The sequence below is a fragment of the Eurytemora carolleeae genome, unplaced genomic scaffold (assembly GCF_000591075.1).
Source record: "Eurytemora carolleeae unplaced genomic scaffold, Eaff_2.0 scaffold1043, whole genome shotgun sequence".
NCBI lineage: Eukaryota > Metazoa > Arthropoda > Copepoda > Calanoida > Temoridae > Eurytemora > Eurytemora carolleeae.
The window spans coordinates 1-24,796 of record NW_019396984.1 but is presented as its reverse complement, the minus strand read 5'-3'; the positions used below and the strand labels follow the sequence as shown (position 1 = coordinate 24,796).

The 24,796-nt window shown below is 35.2% G+C and overlaps 2 protein-coding genes across 4 annotated transcripts; both read right to left on the bottom strand.

Annotated features, from left to right (window-relative positions):
* Positions 1 to 24,709, bottom strand: LOC111710785 (uncharacterized). 2 transcript variants are annotated; one of them, XM_023484918.1, is made up of 14 exons: positions 24,615 to 24,709; positions 12,904 to 12,948; positions 12,536 to 12,574; positions 12,397 to 12,478; positions 11,881 to 11,948; positions 11,143 to 11,217; positions 7,848 to 7,929; positions 6,412 to 6,479; positions 6,015 to 6,056; positions 5,918 to 5,953; positions 4,249 to 4,327; positions 2,522 to 2,595; positions 1,399 to 1,437; positions 1 to 126 (listed from the first exon to the last, which is right to left on the bottom strand). In XM_023484918.1, exons 1-14 carry the CDS (start codon positions 24,670 to 24,672, stop codon positions 80 to 82), a joined length of 834 nt encoding a protein of 277 aa, XP_023340686.1. In that variant the 5' UTR covers positions 24,673 to 24,709; the 3' UTR covers positions 1 to 79. The 2 variants fall into 2 exon arrangements, with proteins under 2 accessions (XP_023340686.1, XP_023340687.1); XM_023484919.1 differs by having other exon boundaries at positions 12,536 to 12,568.
* LOC111710784 (uncharacterized) lies at positions 16,607 to 22,525 on the bottom strand. 2 transcript variants are annotated; one of them, XM_023484916.1, is made up of 3 exons: positions 22,341 to 22,525; positions 18,548 to 18,688; positions 16,607 to 18,093 (listed from the first exon to the last, which is right to left on the bottom strand). In XM_023484916.1, the coding sequence occupies exons 1-3, from the start codon at positions 22,501 to 22,503 to the stop codon at positions 16,676 to 16,678; spliced, it is 1,722 nt and encodes a 573-aa protein (XP_023340684.1). In that variant the 5' UTR covers positions 22,504 to 22,525; the 3' UTR covers positions 16,607 to 16,675. The 2 variants fall into 2 exon arrangements, with proteins under 2 accessions (XP_023340684.1, XP_023340685.1); XM_023484917.1 differs by having other exon boundaries at positions 18,548 to 20,014; positions 22,341 to 22,425.
* Positions 24,710 to 24,796: the final 87 nt, after the last annotated feature.

Sequence of the window (24,796 nt, the reverse complement as noted above, 5' to 3'; positions counted from 1 at the left end):
TTTAAATTCTTAAACATATTTATTGTTAAAAACAAGATATCGATTTTAAATTAATTATATTATTCATCAAACTTCACAATTATACTCTTCTCAGTCTACGATATCTTCTTTTTCTTCCATGGTTTCCTAAAATTAGATTAATTTATGTTTAACCCTATAGCCCGGTTGGGGATGGGGGAGGGTGGGACCCGGGGAGGGTGGGACCCACATTGGTTTTCCAGAGGTCGGTAAGATCTAAAACCCCCTCAAAATAAAAACCTCCACATTTCCCTGGGGGCTAAAACCCAAAGCCTCTACCGACCCCTTCCTGTATAGAAGTCCCTGAGAAATACTCAAAAATGTTCTTTTTAAATAAACTTTTTGACAATGCTTTTTTTTGACAATAATATTATTTTGATCTTTCATAAATCTTATCGATAAGTTTAAAATATTTAAACTTCTGAATAAAGCTCTTGAATTTCTATTGCCCGAGAAAACTTTATAGTCTACGCAGTATGCAACATCATGAAATTGTCAAAATATATATTTTTAATTTCCTATTTTGGTATCCGAGAACTGCGGTATTCATAATAATTTTAGGATGGTATTGGGGTGATGTTTTTAATTTGATATTTCTTCTTGAGTTTGTCCAGATTTTAGGCTTAGGACTTTATATGTACATCTCCATAAAGAATATTAAACATAAAGGTAAAGATTTTTTTGTGACTTAAATCAACCCTATGTAAAATAAGAACCTATATGTTGAAACCTATATGTTCAAATGACTTATAGGGCCAAATGCCATAGGGTCAAATGACATAGGGTAAACGGGTCAAACGACAAACGGTCAAAAAGTGACAAAGAGTAAAACGACATAGGGTCAAAAAGTGCGACAAGTGGGCAAAATTTCATTTAGTCTATTTTTGGTCAATTTCAAACTATTTTTATTTTTATTAGAACTAGTGGCCGCAGCCCAGAAATTGTCTTAACCTAACCTAACCCAGAAATAATACATATTTTCAAGTTATGTTTTATGTTCATTTGAACTACTACCCGCAGTACTCGTCTCCCTAGCCTGTCTTAGCCGCAGAGCTCGGCCAAGAAATTGTCTTAACCTAACCTAACCCTGAAATAATACATATTTTCAAGTTATGTTTTATGTTTATTTGAACTAATAGCCGCAACGCTCGGCACCCTAGCCAGTCCTAGCCGCAGCGCTTGGCCCAGAAATTGTCTTAACTTAACCTAACCCTGAAATGATACATAAAAAATATTTTTTTTCCCATTTTAACCCTTTGTCGTTTGACCCATAGGTTGTTTGACCCTATGTCGTTTGACCCAGGGTCGTTTGACCTTATGCCGATGAACCATTTTTTTATGTCACCCTGTATATGTAGAATATATAAAGTACTATTTTACCTCTTCTTTGAGTTGGACGGGTTCTATAACTCAAGTGAACTAAAAAATAATTTATTTTCTTATTTTGTTAAAGTAACTTTTAACTGATTTCAAGGTCTATTTTTTAACATTTAAAGTTTTTATTCTAGAAATTCTAAAATGCTTTAAACTGTGAAGTGCAATCACTCTAAAATGCTGTACACTGCATAGTGAAATCACTCTAAAATGCTGTAAAATGTACAGCGCAATCACTCTAAAATGCTGTAAACTGTAAAGTGCAATCACTCTAAAGTGCTGTAAGCTGCACAGTGCAATCACTCTAAAATTATGTAAACTGTAAAGTGCAATCACTCTAAAAATGCTGTACACTGCACAGTGAACTGTACAGTGTACACTTATCACTCTAAAATGATGTAAACTGTACAATGCAATCACTCTAAAATGCTGTAAACTGTACAATGCAATCACTCTGAAATGGTGTAAACTGTACAGTATAATCACTCTAAAATGCTGTACACTGTACAGTGCAATCACTCTAAAATGCTGTAAACTTTACAATGCAATCACTCTGAAATGCGGTAAACTGTACAGTATAATCACTCTAAAATGCTGTAAACTGCACAGTGTAATCACTCTAAAATGCTGTACACTGCACAGTGTAATCACTCTACATTGCTCTAGACTGTACAGTGTAATCACTCTAAAATGCTGTAAACTGTAAAGTGCAATCACTCTAAAATGCTGTAAACTGTAAAGTGCAATCACTCTAAAATTCTGTAAGCTGTAAAGTGTAATCACTCTAAAATGACGCAAACTGTACAGTGTAATCACTCTAAAGTAATATAAACTGTACAGTGAATCACTCTGAAATGTTGTACACCTCACAGTGTAATCACTCTAAAATGCTATACACTGCACAGTGTTATCCCTCTAAAATAATGTAAACTGTACACTGTAATCACTCTAAAATGTTGTACACTGCACAGTGTAATCAGTTTAAAATACTGTACTCTTTACTGCAGAATATGTGATTTTTTGTTGTTGATTATAAGCGGTTTTTTCTTTGATAATTGGCATCCATCTAACTTTTGCTGCCAAATAAGAGATTTCTTGATTTCAGAATTTAGATTTAAAATCTATTTACGTGAATTGTTTCCTTGTACTTCACAAACACAATCTATTTCTTGTCCTGTAAAGTCGTCTTCCTTTCCGAACCCTCTGAAGCATTCAACATAATACAGTCGTCGTCGTCGTATATATCAATACAATAAAGACGACTTTTGATTTGAATTTTAGCTATTTCTACCCAGCTTGGATTCAACATTGACCCCCGGGCCGGGGCTCAAGTTGACCCCCCGTCTTTTTTTCTTATTGTGATACAAATCTATAATATTTGATACGTTTTTGGAAAGCTTTTGGGCTCACTTCAATAATCTGCAAACAAAATTTCAATTTTCCCAAAATCCAAATATTTTTTGCGAAATCTAATTTTAAAGCAAAAAATGTGCAAAAAATAACGCAAATGGCAACAAAGGTAAAGTAAGGTATTTAGATAGTATGCCTGAGGACTCAGGCTATAGATATAAAATTCCAGCTTTTAGTTTAAGTTTAAGGAGCATGTGTTGGTTAGAAAAGCCAGAAAATTTGAGCTACCTAGCTCAACTACTCTTTGAGTTATCGCAGAAAAATTGACTGGGAATTGTAAAATTGATCTCCCCCACTGGCCAGTTAGGGTTAATGTTTACTTTATATTTGTACAAAATCAAACTTTTTTCATTTTGTTTAGCTAAAAAAATCATAATACATTGAAAAAATATGCAATGATGAAAATAAGAAAATTACGACTCTTTTTTCATTTCGTTCCTGCATCCTTCATAAACGACCCATTTTGTTCGGTTTTTTAATCGTTAAACAAATTTATTTCGTTCGTTCTCAAAATTATAGTTCAATCGTTCTTTCAGAAAAACTCCAATGTTTTTTTCAGAAGTTTGTTTAAAAAAATCGAAATCGTTAGTTTTTTCATTCGTTCGCAAAAACTATTGTTCCTTCTCAAAACTTTTGTGCCTTCACAAAATTGATCCCCAATTCTAGTTATATTTAGGGCTGGGCACGTTCCAACTTTTTAAAGTCGTTTCGTTAACAGTTAGTTCCAAACGTTAAAAAATAAAAATTGCAGTTAGCCGTTAATTTTAAAGGTAAGAACGGAATGTTCGTTTTGTTAATGGCATTTTCTGTTTTTTAAAATTACTGCTAGTTAAATTCTCAATTTTAGTAACGATATTAACGGAAAATATTTTATAACTGTAAACAACTCCAGTCGTTAATGTTCTATCACATTACAAACCACGCAAAGCGACAAAGAAAAAACAAATTCATTAACAGTTTAAGAAATTGTTAATGGCGCGGCTATCAACGGTTTTTGTATTATCAACGGCAATAACGGTTTGTCAAATTCGTTAATGGTTTATGAAATCGTTAACGGTGCAGCCGTTAACTGTCTTTTGTAGTGTTAACGGCGTTAACGGGTCGTCAAACATTTTTTGTTAACGTTTTTAAAAATTAACGTTTAATGCCGTTCGTCTACAGACTCTTCCGTTAATTTCCGAAAACCTCCGTTCCGTTAACGAAGCTTTGCCCAGGGCTAGTTATATATGCACTAAAACATGCATAACTTGGTTATTGCGATGCATACAAATTCCGTTGTTTACGTCTGAGTAAACCTACCAAAAGCAGCACACCAATAACTGCAATAGTTTTAAAGTAAATTAGCTTGTGAAAGCATCATTCTAAGCTAGTACCCTCCTCTTTAAAAAACACGGTATATTTCTGGAATTTCCCAAATGTGGTCTGAAACTTATTATGTTTAATTTCCTAAATACAGCTAAGGAACAAAGGCTGGGTTCTCCAACAATAAACTGGGTATTATCATCAAATATACATCTTTGCCCGTCTTTAACAAATACACTTGTCGGCGTATACATCAATACAATGAAGAAGAATTTCTATTTTAATTTTGAACTCTACCAAGCTTTCTACACGCTTTAAATTTAAGCAAACAGAATTTGTCAATTAACAGCCTCTCTTTGTTTACAATTGTAAACTTGTAATTTAAAAAAAGATTGTTGGGATCAAAGTATTATGAACAAAAGTCGTCCTCAATGTATTAATATAATCGCCGAACAATATTCAGTGAGAACCAGAAAACTGTGGAACAGGAAGACTACATTATAGCAATATTGAAAGTGAATTTGACTTTGTTACAAAGCTAATAGTTTTATTAGTAGCTTAAAGATAAATTATAAAGTGTAATATAGTCCATGATGTGTCTCATGGTCATTTGACTACGGTGGTAGGCAATCTAGCCAATACAATAAAGACGACTTTCGATTTTGATTTAAATCAAGCTGTTAAATAGCATAGATATGCATAAACATAGAAGTCAAGAGAACTTAACTATTAAAAAAGATTTTCTTTCATCACTTTTAAACTTGTAATTCGAAAAAAGATTGTTAAAAATCAAAGGTTAAATAAAAAAGTCGTCTTCATTGCATTGATATAGTCGCTTACCAGTTACCACCGTATATAAAATCCTAACTTGAATCTAAAAGTCGTCTTCATATCTCAGAATTGTCTAATTATCACAGCATTAAAAATCAATTGTAGGTAAATGTTTTGTGCAAACGAAGAATTTGCGCATTTCAATTACATGGTAAAATATGTACAATTAATTAACATATTATAGAAAAAAATTAAATAATATAATTTATTTTTATTTTTTGATATTTTGAAGGAAGACGACATTTTCAGAGAAATAATGTACAAGTCTTTTTGATCCTGTTACAAAGCCAATAATTTGACCGTGATGAAACAATTATTGAAACAATTATTCCGTGAAACAAATCTGTTTAAACTTAACAATTGATGGTCTGATGTTCATTAGACTATTTAAAGTCGATACTTGAGTCTAAAAGTCGTCTTCCTAGTTCAGAGTTTTCTGGTTCTCACTGTATAAAAAATCAAGACAAATAGGTAAACTGTTTTAGAAAAAGAACAATTAGCAAATTTTAAATTTTAAATTAATAACTTTAGTCAAATATTCTTTTTTATTCCTATACGATCAAAATAATATATAATAAAACAAATATATATAATAATACTATATATATATCTATACGTAATACAAACTAAATTGACAAATACAGGGTGTCCCACGAAACATGACAGTTGTATTCTTCCATAATTTGATAAGTTGTTTGATAGCAAAGAGACTAGAGTAACAATTTTGATATAACGTTATAATATAGTAAAATTGATTTTACAGTAAAATATATATATGTTAAACATTTTTTTAAAAGAAATAAACTGCAAAAAGTCTTTAATATCTAATAGAGTATGAAGAAGAAGACATTCAAAATTATTCACCAACTGTATTGTTTCGTGGGACACCCTAGGTATATAAGTTTTGAATTTTTTGAGATTTTGATTTGAAAAAATAATAATAATAATGAAAATAAAATAAATAAAAAATTTAAATAAATACTTCTGCTTAGTTGTACCCTACTATCATCATAGTTATCTAAACAAAACAAAAAAAATATTTTTAAAAATTAAGTGAAAAAAATATATTTTATTTTTACCTCCTCTTCCCCCGCTATCTGCAGATGCGTATTCTAACTGGACTAAACATATTGTAAAGTCGTCGTCGTATATATCAATACAATGAAGACGACATTATATCTATATATTTTTATTTCTACCCAGCTTTCTAACAACATGAATACTCATAAACATAAAAACAAAGAGGAGCTGTCAATTAACAACTTCTTTTTGTTTACTTGTAAACTTGTAATTTTAAGAAAAGCTTGTTAGGAATCAAAACTTGAATAGAAAAGCCGTCTTTATTGTATTGATAAAACTTTGTAGATGAAATGATTTAACTTGAAAGTCGTCTTTATTGTTTTGATATATACGACGACGACTGTTTCTGCAGGGATAGGAATTTTATAATCTTTTGTATTTAAAAAATAAACTTACTTTGTCCTGTTTTTTCATCATAATTACAAACACACTCCGTCTGTCCATTATATGGCTGGTTAAAGGCACTAAAAAGATTATCATTTTGCTGAACACAAAGTTAAATATGAATGTCGTCTTTTATTAAATTTGTCTGGTTTAAACCAGGGGGATGATAGTTCTCTACCTGTGTGCTCAGTTAGCTGTACTGTAAACTTACTAATATTTATATACTGTATGGTTTGGCCAAAATCAACTTATAATAAACAAATATGCAGAACGCTCTTGGTATAGCTAATGACCTATACATGATTAGTAAAGGATTAGTGTACATCATCACTCTATACAATATAACCTCGTTGGGTTTAAGGGATTTTTAAAGTAATTTCAAGTAAACCAAGCATTAAAGCTGGCAATGCCCGATTCACAATGGTATACGTTAAAAGCTTTGTCTGATCAAATATGAATTAATATCTTTAAAAGAGATTTTTTTGTCCCCAGGACATGATCGGTTGTTACGATCAAATCTCGGAATTTTTTCTATTGCGAAAGTTTGGTGTTGTCTGGGTATTTATATTGATCTACCAGGGGTTGTAATCTGGCAGCACATTCATCCATCCACGCTTTATTCATTCTGAGAAGAGGGTTGACAAGATTCCAGCTGCCTAAGATTCTTCTTAGGCCTGAGAATATAGAGTGCAGGAATCTTTCTGATATACTGGAATGAGGCCCGGGTGCCACACTGATAGGAAACATCACACTCATTGCTCCCTAACATCTGTAAGCCCGGATTGGATACCCCAGGTACCTATAGCTGGCAACCATAGACTCTCCCTGCTTGTCCGCCATTCCTCTCTTCATTATCATTCACTTTGATCAATCCCACTTGAAGCTTCTTTCTTGTTGAGTAGAAAGCACGCACCCTCTCGCTGCGAGAGTTGTTGACAGCCGCCCCTCTGTCCTCCTACATCCGTCAGGTGGTCATAACTGCTAAACCAGTTGTCGGCTTTAGATGTTTTTGAAACCACAGGTTTGTGTGGAGTACGGGAATCGAACCAGTCTACGCCAATCCAGTTACTGGCTGTGGACAAGTGTGCTTAACTTCAGTGATCTAACGAGAACTGTTGTGCACACACCTCCACACCACCCCACAAAATACAAATAATCATATTTATAATTTAAAAAAACAAATTATTATTTAACATGCTTTCTCTACAAAAGTGACTTGCGCATTTCTTCGAAAGAAACGTGTAGGAATTTTCAGAATTAAAAACTTTTATCCCTAGAAAAAAAGACAATATCTTCCATAGTAATGATCAGGTTTCATGGGTACCGTTGAACGAGTGCTAATTTGGAAAATTGACACAGCTTTTATAGTTTTTATAGTTTAATCTACAAATTGATGGTGACTCTAAATTACGTTTACATGTCCTTATATAAACATATTTAATTGTTACCGAAACACAGCTGGACTACAAGCCCCTGGTTGTCCGACAATCAGAAGACTGCTATCTTCATGGAAGAAACAACGGGATTTGTCTAAAACAAGTAAATTTATGAACAACTATAATAATAGTAATAATAATAACGTTTATTGCTAAATATCTTTTAAATTAACAAAATTGTCAGGAAATGAAAAAAAAAACATGTATATGTAAATTACAATATTGTTACAAATAATATTTTCTTCTATTTAGTATAGCAAAATGCTATATCCTGAAATAATATGATAATCTTATGAGGAAAAAAATGTAATAATGGAAATTCTTAAACAAGATGAACTAATCTTGATGTATTCTTTAACGAAGGCCGCAGCCCTGAGTTAAAGAATGCATCAAGATTAGTTCATCGAGTTTAAGAATTCCATTATTACATTTTTATCCTCATAAGATTATTATTATATCATATTTGTGAGGTTCCATGGGCACATACCCAAGAAATTATAGTAAAAGATATTTCTGGTGAAATCCGACTGTTTCAAATTTCAAAAGTAAAAATTGGTTCTTAATTTGAAAGTAATGCATGCGGTGCGATTGTTTCCTTAGTTTAGTTTGTTTGTTTATTAATTTCTTATGATTTTGCTTGTTTTTTCAAGTTGATATACTACACTTAGACACAGCATGTTGAATTTGCTCTGAGTTTTTTTTAGATGGAGAGAAGGTATAGTAGTGGGTTGTCTGAATTTACTGAACAAAATCGTGCTTTCATTTATAGAAGAAATCATTTCTTGGATATTAGATCCTAAATCTTCCAAAAAGAGGAGATAAAAGCAGGTTATCTAATCAGTTCGACATAAACTGATCTTTGTCTTTTATTCATGAAGCAAGATTTACTGGTTTGTTCGCATTGCTATGGAGTGCTAAGACCCCAATAAAAGTTTGTGACACTAGTATTTCAATGATAAGTTTTTATTAAATTAACTTTTTCTGGTTTTGATTGTGGTTTCACTTCATCATCTCGAGCTATGCGAGATATGGTGACGACTGACTCAGACTGAGGTACTTTAAAACTAGTTTTAGCTGTGGGGTGGGGGACAAATTGACCTTTTTATTCTGTAATTTTTTTCATAATTACAAATGAATTTGGAATTTTGGAAACCCTTTTTAATATAAAATGAAAAAACAATTGATTGAAATTTTGAAGACATGACAACCTTTCCATTTTTGAAAAGCTCTGACTGTACTATTACAAGTATGCAGAGATTTGCAAAATAGAAGGCAGTCTTTGAGACTCGGCAGTTGGATGAAAATGTCCAATGTAAGGCTTAAAGCATTGTCCATTTTTTTTGGAAAGGTCAGAATTTCAGAAAATGTTAATTAAACACAGGATTAGGGTTGAGATTTAAATGGATATTACTGAATTAAGGTATATCAAAACTTCAAAAAACGAAAAAGGTAAGTGAGCATGAAAAGGTAAGTTTGCATGTTTTAATATTAAAGAAAAAGGTAAGTGAGCATGTTATTTTAAAGTATAAAAAGGTAAGTTTGCATGTATTTATATAAAAGAAAAAGGTGAGTGTGTCCTGTGCATGTTGTCAGTACAAAATAATTAAGTCATTTTCAATATTGATCTATGTTGAAAAAATCAATATAAGGAGCGTGTAAGAATGAATATTCTGCAACTAGTGTAATAATTTCCATTCTTTAATGCTCGGAGCGTGTAAGAATATACATTCTTTCACGCTCTGACTGTGTAATAATTTCCATTCTTACACGGTCTGAGCGTTAAAGAATGAAAATTCTACACCTACTGTGTAAGAATAAGCATTCTTAAACGCTAGAAAGCGAACAATATTAAAATTGTTCCTCCTGAACCGTGTAATAATGGGAATTCTTACACGATAGGTTTACTACTATGGAACCGAACAGATATGATATAATACACATGACGGTTTGAGACCAGGGGTTAAAGAACAACACCCACCTTGTAAAAATGAAAGATTAGAAAGAGTAGAGCTAGGACCTATTTTTACATATTATATGAATCAAATATATCTTTTTTTAAATGTTTCATAAGACTAAGGTTATTCCATGGTTTTGGAAGAGTAGAGCTAGGAAAAGAATGCAACTTCTTTTTTTAATGATACATTTAGAATATACTGTTTAGAACGGTTTTCTCGACTGAAAGGAGTGAAAGAGTGTTCAAGGAAGATGGAAGATTCCCTCTATCATATTTATACATAAATCAAAGTGAATTCAATCTGACAAGATCAGGCACTTTTGAAAATTTATAAAGGTTTCGCAAACAATATTTCTTATGCTTATTTTTGTATCGTAGATTGGGAATCCAGCTTTGCCTTGAATCAAAGTTTTCAAGAGTAAACCTATTCATCTAAAAACTTTTAAACCTCACCCCGGACTAACCACAGTGAACAATGTTCGGTTTCTTCTAATTGAAATCAAACGTGTTTTTGTCTATAATTCAACAACCTCTTACTTTACGGATTTGTTTATTCTATACTTTTTCCTTCAAAATACATATAACGACAGAAAAAAATAAAAGGAAAAAGGCTTACAAATTATGCTTAATAGGTCCAAATTGTGATCTAAAGTCACAGCTTTCTGGAATATTGACAGAACCGTTAATCTGTTAAGGGGTTTTCCTAAGTTATGATTGAACATACAAACAAACAAACAGAGATTTCTACTTTTTAAAGATAGTTTAAGGTTTGATTCATGTTTTCAAGTGCCTCACTAAAAATTAATATTGAGAGACGAGTTAATGTTTTTTTTTTATCTTGTACAACCATTTTTAAGTAACAGCTGTAGGCTATATACTTCTTTTTCAACTTTAAATTGTTGCTCAATCTTTCAGGATTTTCTTTGAAACAATAATATTTTTTTTGAATTTGCAATTTTGTTTTCGTGGATATGAATTTTTTTTACTTAAATCAAATATTTTTTAGACGCCATTTAGTAACTTTCCTTGGGGTAATGTTAGGCCCCACACAACATTTGGGCCCGATCGATTGGTTCAGCCGTATTGGCTTTTATTGGATACAAAATTACCAAAGATATTGAGAAGTCTGTTCAATTTATTTGAAACCGAAATTGCTGAATTATGAAAGAATCTTTCCATATTTTTTGAGAGCACAAACAATGCAGACCACATTTTGGAAGTGCTAGAATTAGAAGAACTTGATAATGCAAACGTGTAAAAGTAGGTTGAGAGTGAATGCCACAAACAATTTCAAAGATCTAAGACTTTCTACTGTCAGGCTTCGTGGGACACCCAATAGTTTCCAAAAGTTACCTTGACTTAAACTGACTCCTTCCTTATCACGTGATCTAGGGGTGTTCCGAGAACCTTGGCCATATGATAACATCACTGCAAATAAAATCAAAAATAAGAAATCAAAATTATGTTGTTAAATGACAAGCAGTTTTATTTTGCAAATTATAATTTTTCCCTTGATTGAGAAGCAAAGTTATTTTTTAAAGGGAGTGTTTGCGAAAAAGTTGTTTTTTAAGTTTTAGAAATTTTAACAGTGAATAAACTTTTCAAAGTTTATGCTATTTTATGATTTTATAAAATTTTACATGAAATTAACCCAAATAAGCGAACTGTCGCCTTAATGTTTATGAAATTCTTCCTGTTTATTAAATTCTTTATACTTATGAAATTTTTCATGTTTACAAAATTCTTCATGTTTATGAAATTCTTTATTTTTGTGAAATTCTTCATGTTTGTGAAATTCTTCATGCTTATGAAATTTTTCATGTTTATGAAATTATTCATGTTCAAGGAATTCTTCATGTTTATGAAATTCTTTATTTTTGTGAAATTCTTCATGTTTATGAAATTCTTCATGCTTATGAAATTTTTCATGTTTATGAAATTATTCATGTTCAAGGAATTCTTCATGTTTATGAAATTCTTTATTTTTGTGAAATTCTTCATGTTTATGAAATTATTCATGTTTATTAAATTTGTCATGTTTATGAAATTCTTCATGTTTACAAATTTCTTCATGATTATGAAATTGCTTACATTTTCCATTTTCTTCTCTTAAGCAAGTACACTCCACTGCTGTTCGAACATATTGGACACCAAATGCTCTAAAGAAAAATAACGTATGCCCAAATTTCATAATTTTTTTTAACATTTACTATTTTTGAGAATTTTTATAAATTGTGTACAGGTAATACAGAAATATATCATTTTAATTATTCTTGTGTTCATTTCTCTCCTTCATCATTTATTTCCTCTTCGATGGTTTTGTTGACACTCTGCTTAGTTATTCATTAAACTGCATTGCAGACAATACATTTTCTTAGTAAGTTTTCACATTTATAGTATAATTGTCTCATTTTCATCCAGTGATCTAAAAAAAACTCCTTACAGTTGCGCCCAGTGATCTAAAAAAACTCCTTACAGTTTCGCCCAGTGATCTAAAAAAACTCCTTACAGTTTCGCCCAGTGATCTAAAAAATATATTGGACCAAGGGGTTGCGACACTTCAAATTCGACCCTGCATTGAAAATTGATGTAAAGGCTTCTACTTACCTAAATTGTGCTGCACTGCATGCATAAGATTCTCCAATGGTCATCAAAGTAGCATCTTCAAAAAAGTAGCACGACCTTCCATCTTGAAATTCAACATGGTTTTTTAAAATCTTATTTAAAAAAGTAATAATTTAATTACCCTGTGATAAAGCTACTCCTTCTGTAGGGGTCGCTGCACCTAGATAATTTTCATCAATGCTCTTAAAGTTCTTCATAAATTCGCTATTCATTGGAACACCTGCAATACAATGATAAGCCGAAAACTGTGAAATAGGAAGACGACTTTTAGACTCAAGTTATGAATTTAATGAGTACAATAGGCACGGGACACAGCAAATGTGCAGTGTAAGAAGACCCATTTCACTTAATAAGTGATTTAATAAGTGTCTAGTAAAACTATTTGCTTTTTAACAACATTAGATACACTTCAGTATTGCTATAAAGTCGTCTTCCTATTTCAGAGTTTTCTGGTTATCACTGTACACACAACAAAAAAATACTCATCACTTGGATTTGTTTCTTGACGTGGAATTCCTCCTAATGATAGCATAACTGAAAAAAAATTGGAATTAAAAAAGTGAAAAGTTATAAAACAAATTTTAAAATCTAGCGCAATACATATATTTATGTCAGATAGAAAATACTCAACAATTACAGGGTGAACCACAGCTTACCTGGTAAGAGACGGCGAGATAGGAGCACCACAAGGAAAAGGAAAGCATAAGAGGGCGACCACCAGCAGGAGCTGAAAGTCACCGCCCTACACATAAGGGTTGCAGAACATAGGCTATACGGGGAAGGCGGTAAATAAGGCCGCTAACTAGCAGGCTCATCAACCGCCAAAAAGAAAGAAACCGTTAACCGCCCAGAAAGCGGTAACTGTAACCAAATAGAAACTGGTAACCGCGCCAAACAGCGGTAACGGTAACAAGTAGAAACCGGTACATGCCTGAAACAGCGGTAACCCTAAATAAAATAAACCCCATAATAGGCAAAGCCGAGTCCATGACAACCCTTACCATCCTGAGAAATATCCCTAACAGTTGAGGCCTAGAACCAAAGTCCTCTTAGACAATTCCCTGAGGATCTTATCACCCAGGAAGTCATCTGGAACAGGGTCTTGAAGCCAGGCGGTGATGGGAACTGGAATCCAAGCTGGCTCCAGTGGGAGCGCGGCGTAATCTGCTGAAGCCGCAATGTCCCAGAACCTTGAGAACGCGCATTTAGACAATGCGTCAGCCATATCTGCTAATGGGGTAGAACACCGGGTTATCTTCTCCAGCTCGACATGGCAACCCAGTCCAGCAGCAACTGTGGCTATAGCTTTGACTAATGTAGAGGAAAGAAGACAGCTAGAGCTGTAACCCTTCTTCCAAATAAAAACTGACCCTGCATTATCAACCCAAATTTTGACTGGGGTATTGCGGCACCAGCTGTAACCGGCAGAGATCACCAACAAAGGGCCCACTAACTCCAGAGCAGACATCATGCGCCCCAGTTGACGATTCGAAGGGCCCATACATCCTCGGTTGATTTTGATTGACCAAGGGACAAAAGCCCACCAAGTAGGGGTACAGGCCCCTGCACCCTTCATGCCTTCCCAAGCGCCACCGGCTGAGTCTGTGTACACATCAACTGCCCAGGGGGGCAAACCCTGGTCAGGGTCAGGTATAGGGCCTACGCCGGAACAGAGCTGGAGCATGGAGAACCAGAACCATGTCTGCCTCTTGAAACCAACTGAGAGTGGGATCATGTAAGTACGTTCCAGAGAGACGGAGTTAGCCCGAATGAGGTGATCAATGTTGAACTTCCCGGAAGGAACCAGCGCTTTGATATGCTGTAATTTCCCCACTGCCGTCCATATCAGATGTTGCTGACAGCTGTCAACACTCAAAAAGGAGCGAAGTAGGTGCAGAAGACGGATCAATTTTTCTTCTGGTAAGGACCAAGTCCAGGAGGTGGTGTCATAATGAACGCCTAGAATTATGCCAGATTGCGCAGGGCTAAAAGACTTCTCAGGGTCATCCCTAGGTGCTAGCTTTACCCCTAGCTCAATTGCGACCTCAGAGAAAACTGCATCATATAATTCCAAAGCATTAGAATTAAAAGGCGCAGCTGCACAGCAGTCATCCAGATGTTGGCACACCATATCATGGCGGAAACCAGACTTTTGAACTACTATGAAAAGGACAATCTTAGCAAGGCGGTCAAAAATGCCTGCACTGCTAACCCCTCCAAAAATGAGGCATAACTCTTTGAAAGCATAACCTCCCCACTGGAACCATTGCAGGTCAGTGTCTTTTGCCCTCACTGCCACATGTTTGTAAGCATCTGACCAGTCTACTTTACATATCTTTGCGTTTCTACCTGCCCGATGCAAGACCCTCAGCCATTTTGTTGTTGAAGACATGGAGGTAGGGAACTGACTATTGTCAATACCTTCATTGACAGCCTGCCCTACAGGAGCGCTGAGGTTAAGAATTATTCTGACAGATCCGTTAGGTTTAGGTCTAGTCATGATGCCGCTAAACTTTGCAGTCTTAGGAACTTGGGACATTGGCACCGGCCCATAAGCAAAGCCTTTTGCGAGCCAATCGCAAACTGCGTCTGTAACCTGCTTGCCGTTTTCATAGGCACTGGGAGCATTAGTTGCTCTAGAAGGGCGCCTGAATTCACCAACACAGCCGATGTCAGCACCGAACTCCAAATCTTCGCAAACCTTGCTTAGCGTTGCTAAGTCTTGATAGCCGTATTTCACTGCACAGTTTCGAAGCTTATCTGCGTCTACCAGAGATTTTGCTGGGGAATTGTAATTAGCCGGGGCCAAAGCCCAAAACCAGGAAGGGAAAACATCTGAGTAAGAAGTTAGTTCTGGCAGTACGTACTTTGGTTTGAAAGCTTTTGGAGGGGGCAACTCTGGCAAGGCCCTGCAATTGCAATGTCTCCACGCCAACTTCCATTTAATAAAGTTGTCCATAACTTCTCTGCTGAATCCTTAATGAATTAAGCTCTTACCCCCAATGTGAATAATCAACAATTTTGGAAGGTGGATGGGTGACACAAAATTAAATACTAAAAGGTATAACCTAGTTGGGCCCTGGGGGGGGGGGGGGAAGTTGCGGACCACTAGCATTGGGTTCCACATCATTAAATACTTTTTAATAGTAACTTTATACTACAGGTTGTCCCACGAAACACGACAACCAGTGAATGGCTCTGAATGTCCTCCTCCATATATTATATTATATTAAAGACTTTTGCAGTTTATTTCGTTATCGCAAACTTTACTCAAATTTATTTACTTTTAAATCAGTTTACTGTAAAATAACTGCCATGTTATTTATCCTATTAATGATAATTAATCTCTTTGTATCAAAGAACTTAACAAATTATGGAGATAACACTCAAACCCACTCACCACTATCATGCCCCGTGGGACACCCTGCAGCTTCAGTGGTAGGCAGCTATACCAATACAATGAAGACGCCACTCCCCTTTAAATCCTGATCTTTCTAAGCTGATAGACTGCATGTATACACATGACCACAAAAATCAAGAGAAGCTGCCAAATAAATAAACCTTCTTTGATTATTTGTAAACTTCAGCAGCAAATTGCAAAAGTCGTCCATACAGTACCAATACTAATGCCCATCACTGTATGTCAAAATTTTTTAAACCTAAATCCTGTATTACTGTACTTGCGAACTCGGACGCATGGTGTGCCCAAAATGTCAAAGAAAAATGTCGTCTTTCCCAAATGCATCAATTTAAGAAACCTGATAGTATTAAGCCGTCATTAATTACTGTATTCTGATACACCAAAAGTTTGTCAACTAAAATTCATAACATTAATCAACCCAGTTTCATTAATCGTCCATAAATAAGTGTTTGCAATGTTTAACCCTAATTAATTAACTAATCAAATCTTTTAACCCTTATACAGCATTATATAGCAACTGTTTATGAGTAGGAATGATTAACAAGATTATTAGTTTACAAATGTTACTAACACTGTCATATAACATTAAGTAATTATATCGTCCCATTCATAATTAAGTTAAATTTCCCAAGATGTAGACTTAATCAATTGAAGGCAAGAAATACTAATTAAACTGGTGAGTCTATAATTAGACAAGTATTAACGTTCCCCAACATGTAAAGCAACTACAAGTTTATCCAACAAGTTTATCAATATCTACTAATCAAGTAATTCATTATTAAAAATCTTTATTAAAAATTATATTTATCAAACTGAGCTTTGGCATAAATCATGGAACCGTTAAAATTTGTGGCTTGATCTCGGGTGCTTGGCTAAGCAGAACGACGACTTCTGATCCACATACACATTGCAAACATGTGCAAACTCCCTCCCAGCATTTTTGCAACCTGCTGGAGTGCTTTGTGACTTGCACAAGCCATTGTTAAAAGCATAGCAGACGCCGAGACCATTGAAGGTAGCCTTTGGGCGCTGGTTTTGCCTGTCTTTCCTGAAGCTGGAGTTATATCCTGAGGAACTGGGATTGCTAGTATGTACAGTTCTTTTTACATTCCTGTCTTGGTTCAGTTTTGGGATTCTCCCGGTAGGGACTGAACTAGGGAGGTTGTGTGAGGTCAGTGCTAGCTTTAGAATGTCTTTGTGTTCTTTATAGTCTAGGATAACTTCACCCCTGATTGCCCTGCCGGCATTCTCCTGCAAGACTCCGTTAAAGTACGCGGCCAAGACAGAAACCTTCTCCTTTAGTTCATATGCAACACTGACCCATTTGTAAGTGTTGATGAGTCTAAGCATAATTATCCCCGTAGGGTCCAGCGGCCATAATTGCTGCATCGCAGATATGTAGTTTATCAATGCTTCTGTAAATTCGGCTAAACTACTAGGTTCTTCCCAAGAATAATCAAACAGGGTTACCAAACCTTCTGCATCCTTCCTCTCTATCTTCTTCATAGGTTTAGCAGCAACGCAAACATTCTGGGAGTGGAAGTTTTTAATAGTTAGAGCCTTTGCCCGATCATGCAGAAACCCTATAGTTTTGTCAGAGATTTTACTTTGTGACCCTGAAAACTTAAGTGGTATAGTCTTGTAAATATGAGACCTGGCTGCTGGCATCATTCTCCACCATTTCTTCAGATCAGAAAGCGGGGCACGTAGAAATCTTGCCTTGTGAAGATGTCTCACACTATCATCAGTTTCTTCTTTAAACTTTCTTGGTTTTGGCGGTTTATCTTTCGAAAACCTAGACGAAGCTTCTCCAATGTTAGCTTGATCTGCAGCTCTCTTCAATTTAACAAGATCAAGTACTTCACTCATTGACATCTGGTTAATTTTAGTTTTCTGATTTCTCATTAGCCTGGCTTCTCCCGGGAGGACATCTTTTAATATGTCGTAGTTCGTTTTTGCTCCTTGGCCCTCTTCGTTAGAGGATCCACTGCTAGAGCTGTAGGAGCGTTTCCTGGTATCAGGTTCAGAGTTAGGGCTGCTGCTCCTTGAGCTGCTGCTAGATGCTATTCTTCTTCTTTTATTCTTTGTTTTCCTACGGTTTCCTGGCACTATTGCAACAGAGTCTGAAGAGTCTGCATGTATTGTTGATTTGGTCTTTTTCTTTTTTGAGGGCTCCTTGGAAACGGTGACTGCTCCTTTAGGCCTCTTTGGAGAAGCAGCCATGGTGCGTGCAGGTGGATTCCTCTTCTTTCGAGCTCCTGTAAAAAATAAACCTTTAAATTTTGTATAACCAAAATTTCAGACAGTGGCTTCCATAAATATTAGGAAACTTACGCTTGATTTGATTCAACTTCCAAGTATTTGAGTTAAATGAGAACCGAACAGTGGATCCCTCAAGTCTGAGTGATATAAAAAATTGATAGGATTTCACAAATGTGTGGGTACCACTGCAGGGCAAAGGAAATACTATGGAGTTGCCAAGTAAACATATGTTAAACAGGGAATATCAGTGGTTCCCGCACATCTGAGGAATATAAATGAGGTTCCACGATTTTGTGGGTACCACTGCAGGGTAAAATATGCACAGTAAAGAGAGAAGGGCGAAGCTTCAAGGCATTCTATGACATTTAAATTTTTAAATTTAGAATTTGGAAGTAATTGAGCCTTTCTCACAGTGTGCAATAGTAATCAGTTCAATTTAGGATTGAATACCTGGTAATTCTTTATTCAGTCTTGTAATTAAAACACTCCTGGAGGAGTTATCTGAGGAGAAAGTGCCAGAGTTACTATCTACATCACTACTTCCCTCTCCACTTTCCTCTCTATTTCCTTCCTCACTTTCTTCATCTTCTCCTATACAAAGAGAAATTAGTATGTTAATTAAATACGCATTTATTTGTAATTCTGGTTCTTAAGCTTATTTTTGTTTTTTAAGAAATTTAAAATTAGTATGTTAGTTACACTTAAATTTCTACTTATCGATCCTAAAATAATAAATTATGAAGTTTTTTATAGGGCAGTTTTATTAGCCAAAACAATTTGTTTACAGTTTAATTACTAATCACAGGTTCAAGTTCCCAATTGATCTTGCCATTTCCAATCTTCTAGTTCTAGGGAGCTTGAGGTAAGCTAGGTAGGCTCTACTACTCCACCGTCCTACTGCTTGTATATCTTCCTCTGAGTAGCCTAGGACCCCTAGTAAAGAAGCTATACCAGCTCTGAAAGAGTGTGAGGTTATTTTCCCCTTACTGTAGTCTATGTAAGTTCCCAGGGAGTTCTTCAGAATAGTGTTGAACCTTTTCCCTGTGAACGGGATTCCTTGGTCATCTATGAACTGGGGTAGATTCTTGTTCTCATGGGTGGAGACGGCTTTCCACTTTGTATAAGCTTTCAGAGGACATAGTGGTCCTCCAGATTCGTATACGTCAACTATTGTTCCAGCTCCAATTCTATCTGTTTTGGGGGATTTTATCTTAACTTGTAAGATTGTGACGTTTTTGTTTGATATTTTGATAGTTTTTAGTTTCACATCTCGCCCAAGCAGAGTAAAGTTAGGATCAAACTGTCTAGAGGTCCTGGAGAGCAGCTCATGAATTCTAAAAGCTCCATTAAAACAAAGTGTTGCAATTGCCCACACTAGGCGTTTCATTTCTCTTGTTAAATTGCTATCTTTTAGATCCAGCTTGAATAACTTCATAATGGTGGGAGTTACTGGCAGTCTTGCTGGTTTCTGACCTAGATGGTTTCTGATATGATCCATATTCGTGGCTCCTGTCAATAGTTGCTGGATCAGAGAAGGCCGTAAAATTGGGATCGGGATTCCTTGCGCTAAATGTACTTGACGGAGGCCGGAGAGGTATGCGTTGATCGTTTTTGCTGTCAATTTCCTAGCCAGCAACCAGGTTACAAAGACTAGGAGTTTTTCTTGATTTAATGGTAGACTTAAAGAGTAGTTTGTTTCGTTATGGCATTTCTGTAGCATCCTTCCTGCTGTAGTGTAGGTAGACCAAGTTCCTTTTGACAGCGAGTGATTAGCTACTGCCGCTAGGTATTCTTTCCATTTCAGATCTAGGGAGCCAGGGAAAGAGTTGGTTGAGAATAATCCATTAGCTCCGTACTTGGTTACTCCATACACAGGTTTTGGTTTAACACGGTTCTGTTTCCCTTTACGCTTGGTTGCTGGAAATAATTTCAGTTATTATATGTAAGTTTTCCTTTGAAAAGGAAATGTAAACCAACTTATTAGTTGGGAAAGAAATTATAATGTAAGCTATTAAGTCAGGCTTGTGTTTTCTTACTAGTTAGTATGAACGTGACATAGTTATTATAGTTAGCTTTGTGAGGTTAAAAAACTTATTTGTTGGGAACAAAATAATGTAAGCAATTAACTCAGACTTGTTTGTGAGTAGAATAAATCTATGTTAGTAACCAAGTTGTAAAGGTAAGCTATTAAAGCAAGTTTTAAGTACGTTTATGAAACTTCTAAAATAAAGAATGATAAATAAATATAAGTAGATAAGGCGGTTACATTAAGTTTTTAAAGCTTTCAAGAATATTTATTCAATATACAAACAGGATAAATAAAGCCATTAAATCCAGTTTGTGCAATAACTAATAAAGGTTTTTGGTACTTATTCAGTATTAAACAAGATAAACAAAGCTATTAAATCGAGCTTTTGCAGAGAGACTAGAAGATTTTTGATGGTACTTATTCAGTATTAAAATAAGATAAACAAAGCTATCAAATCGAGCTTTTGTAATGAAACTATTGAAGATTTGATTGTACTTATTCAGTATTAAACAAGATAAACAAAGCTATTAAATCGAGCTTTGCAAAGAAAATGATGAAGATTTTATGATGGTATTTATTCAGTATTAAACAAGATAAACAAAGCTATTAAATCGAGCTTTTGCAAAGAAACTAATGAAGATTTTTGATGGTACTTATTCAGTATTAAAACAATATAAACGAAGCTATTAAATCGAGCTTTTGTAATGAAACTATTGAAGATTTGATTGTACTTATTCAGTAATAAACAGGATAATTAAAGCTATTAAATCGAGCTTTTGCAAAGAAACTATTTAAGATTTTTTGGTGGTACTTATTCACAAATTACACAAGATAAACAAAGCTATTAAATCGAGCTTTTAAGGGTGCGCATTTAACATGCAACAACAAGAAGGATTAAGCTATGAAATTGAGCTTTTAAGGGTACACTTTAAACATGCAACAACTAGATGAATAGGCTATTAACTTAAGCTTATTCACTAATTACACAAGATAAACAAAGCTATTAAATCGAGCTTTTAAGGGTGCGCGTTTAACATGCAACAACTAGAAGAATTAAGCTATTAAATCGAGCTTTTAAGGGTACACTTTAAACATGCAACAACTAGATGAATAGGCTATTAAATTAAGCTTATTCACTAATTACACAAGATAAACAAAGCTATTAAATCGAGCTTTTAAGGGTGCGCATTTAACATGCAACACTAGAAGAATTAAGCTATTAAATCGAGCTTTTAAGGGTACACTTTAAACATGCAACAACTAGATGGATAGGCTATTAAAATTAAGCTTTTAAGGGAACACATTTAACGTGCAAAACAAGGTGAATAAAGCTATCAAAACGAGCTTTTCAATCAAGCAAAGTGCAGAGGGTTTTAGTAAGAAACTAAATAGCCTGGAATAAGTTACATATTTAACATGCATAAAAGAAATTAAAGCTATTAAATCGAGCTTTTGGGGGTAAATTCCAGCATGCAAGCGAGATAAACAAAGCTATTAAATCAAGCTTTTGGGAGTCATTTAATCAGCATGTAAGCAATATAAATATTGGAGTGAATTTTTTCCAATGAGATTAATTAAACGTATTAATGATAATTAAAACCCGTTTATAAGGGTACACATTAACCATACAACAACGGGAAGAATAAGCTATTAAATCAAGTTTTTAAGTGACTACATTTAACGTGCAATAACAAGGTAAATAAAGCTATTAAATTGAGCTTTAAGGGTACGCATTTAACGTGCAATAACTAGCTGGATAATATAATAAATTGAGCTTTCAATCAAGATAAATTGAGCGCGTTTAGTACGAAGCTAATAGTCTGGAATAAGTTACATATTTAACATGCGCAGAAGAAAAATAAAGCTATTAAGTCGAGATTTTGGGGGTAATTGTATCAACATGTAAGCAAGATAAACAAAGCTAGTAAATTGAACCTTAAGGGGACGCATTTAATATGTAAAATAAAGAAATAAATAGGATAGGGGAAGTTGATAAAAGTTAAGAAGGGGGGGGGGGGACAGAAAGTATAACTAAAGTGATTGTCTTATGCCATAAATTAATTAAACGCATTTTAGTACAAGAAAGCGCAAGGAGTGAGGTAAATAGTTATCGTGTATAAGAGAAACTAAAGCTGTGAAAGCCAGTAAGCAAAGAAAAAGTCAATAAGAGGGGGGGGGAGGAAAGAAAAACTAGGGGGGGGGAAGAGCTTCTACCTGAAGAAAGTTGAGAGGTTGAAGGTACGGAAGGTAGAGGCCAGATGAACTCTAAGGGAAGGTCTTTAAGTTTTGAGACTCCATGGTCGAGAAGCTCTTGCATTCTTTCGAGGAGTTTGTTGTATTTAGTGACGATTTCTGGCCGGACAGCTTTCCTTAGCATTGCGGAGAGAGCAGCTAAAACAGTGGACGAAAGGGGAACATTGGGAGCTTCCTCTAGGGGGGCTCCGAGGACCACGGCAGGGGAGATAGGACAGCCCCAGTCTTTATCAAGGGGGGACTGTCGGAGGCAGGACCAAGGGGGATATCACCATCAATAAGTTTTAAACTAGGAAACGCAGGATTAGTAGCCAGTGGGTGGGCGGTTAAAAGGTCTGATAAACTTATCGGGACGATGGTAATCCAGAGCTTAGATTTGCTGGCTGAGATGGGCATGATCAGGGCTCTAACGGAGAAACCATTAATACCGGCTTCAATTTGAGCTGCCGTTGAGAGGGTGGTTTCGCCTTGTTTAAAAGAGAATTTGAAGGTGGAAGAGTCGAGGAATTCGGAGCACAGGGACCCGTTGGGAAAGGTGAACACTGAGGCATCGTTGATTGACAAGGAGAGCGTGGTGGGGGTGGTGAGGTTCCAGAAGTTTCCAGCGTTGAAAGGTTTGTTTTTAAAGATGGAACCAAGGAGGAAAACCGTACTGGAGACTATTCTGCGGTTATCCGGGGCTAGCTTAATGCCTGTAAGGGCGTACACTTCTTTTGACCAATTCAGTCCATCAAGAAGTTCTGCGGCTTGAGAGCCAAAACCATCGACACTTAAGATGGCAAAATCTTCTACTGTTAACGGGTCAGTGCCGGAGAAAAGGCGACTTTTAATAGTCTTAGGAGACGTAGTTTTCTTCTTAGGACCCATGAAGTGGTGTAATTAACTGTGTAAAAAAGGAAAGGTTTGAAGTTCAGTCGAAATATAGGTGTTAACACTAAAAGTAGGCGAGGTAGACTGCCGACACAGGCAGGGAACAGTGTGGGAGAACTGGCCGCCCGGGCCGTGTAGAACCAGAATAGGGCCGGTAAACAGCTGCACAGGTAACCTGCCCCCTCACGCCGTACTCTATACATCAGGGGCACCGCAGCGCCTCAATCCATCTAACCGCCCAGGGGCGCTCAAATGACAATTACCTACAATGAAACTTTAAAGACGACCTTACACAATATGAAATGAATTTAATTCCGTACAGTCGTCCATGAAGTATATTTCTGTATTGGCAACCCTATATCATTTTTTTATAGCATGATTTTTTAAAGAACGTTTTTAAATTAAATTTTAAAAGAACTTTTTAAAATTAATTTTTAAAAGAACTTTTTTAAATTAATTTTTAAAAGAACTTTTTAAAGCATTTCTATTCTACAAGCTAGTAGCAATCTAGCAAGTGTATTTTATTTACCCGCAATTGCAAGCCCTTCACAAGTGAATTTAACTACGCGCAACTCCGAGATAATTTCGTCAAACTGTCTTGTGTTTGTTTTTAAATTTATTGAGAATATTCAATTTAAATCTAATGGAATCCAATAAATGCAATTAATTATTGAGCAATTACGTTCAACAACATTGGCTCTCACTGTAGCAAAATATATAATTTTGATTAAAAGAATATTACAATTTTTATCAAAAAAATGATGTATCATATTAAATTGTTTATAAGATTAGTAGCTTAACCACAATGAACTTAAAATTTTAAAAAATATTAAAAACTTCATGTGACCCTCGATTATTTAAAATCTACATTCTGTCCATTTCCATTTTTGTATCTGCTGGATAAATTTGTCCCAGTTCAAAAGTATTTATTATTAGATGGAAAAGCCTTTGAAAAGCAATTCTGCGAATATTTAATTGCTTCCTTGGTCTCAATTATAGCGCAATTCCGCACAATGAAATGGCGCAAACGGAATATTATTGCGCGCCATTCCGCACAACAGAATTCCGATTGTAAACCCTAGCTATTCATAAAAATGTATGCCTTCAAGTTCTTCCTAAATCTTTGACTTTGAATCGGTGGTTCAAATTAGGTTACGACGTAGCTTAAATCAAATTCGGTCCTTGATAAATAAAAAAACAATATAGGCCAGGAATATTAACTAAAAAATACTGAATGCATTCCCTACAGATATCTTTAAAGTGTCATCCTTTGTGGGTAACCCTGTAATAATTTTTTATGGCATGATTTCTAAAAGAACTTTTTTCAAATAAATTCAAAAAAATTGCTAATGATTTTTTACTCACGTCTTCCATCATCGCTTTGCAAGCAAGAACACAATTCTGCTGCTTGGGTATACTCCATGCCAAATGCTCTATGAAAAAAACAATTAATATACAATTTACCAATCCACTGTCTTTATTAAGGCGCCGTGACAAACTCCTGAAAGACAAACTCCTGAAAGACAAACTCCGGAAAGACAAACTCC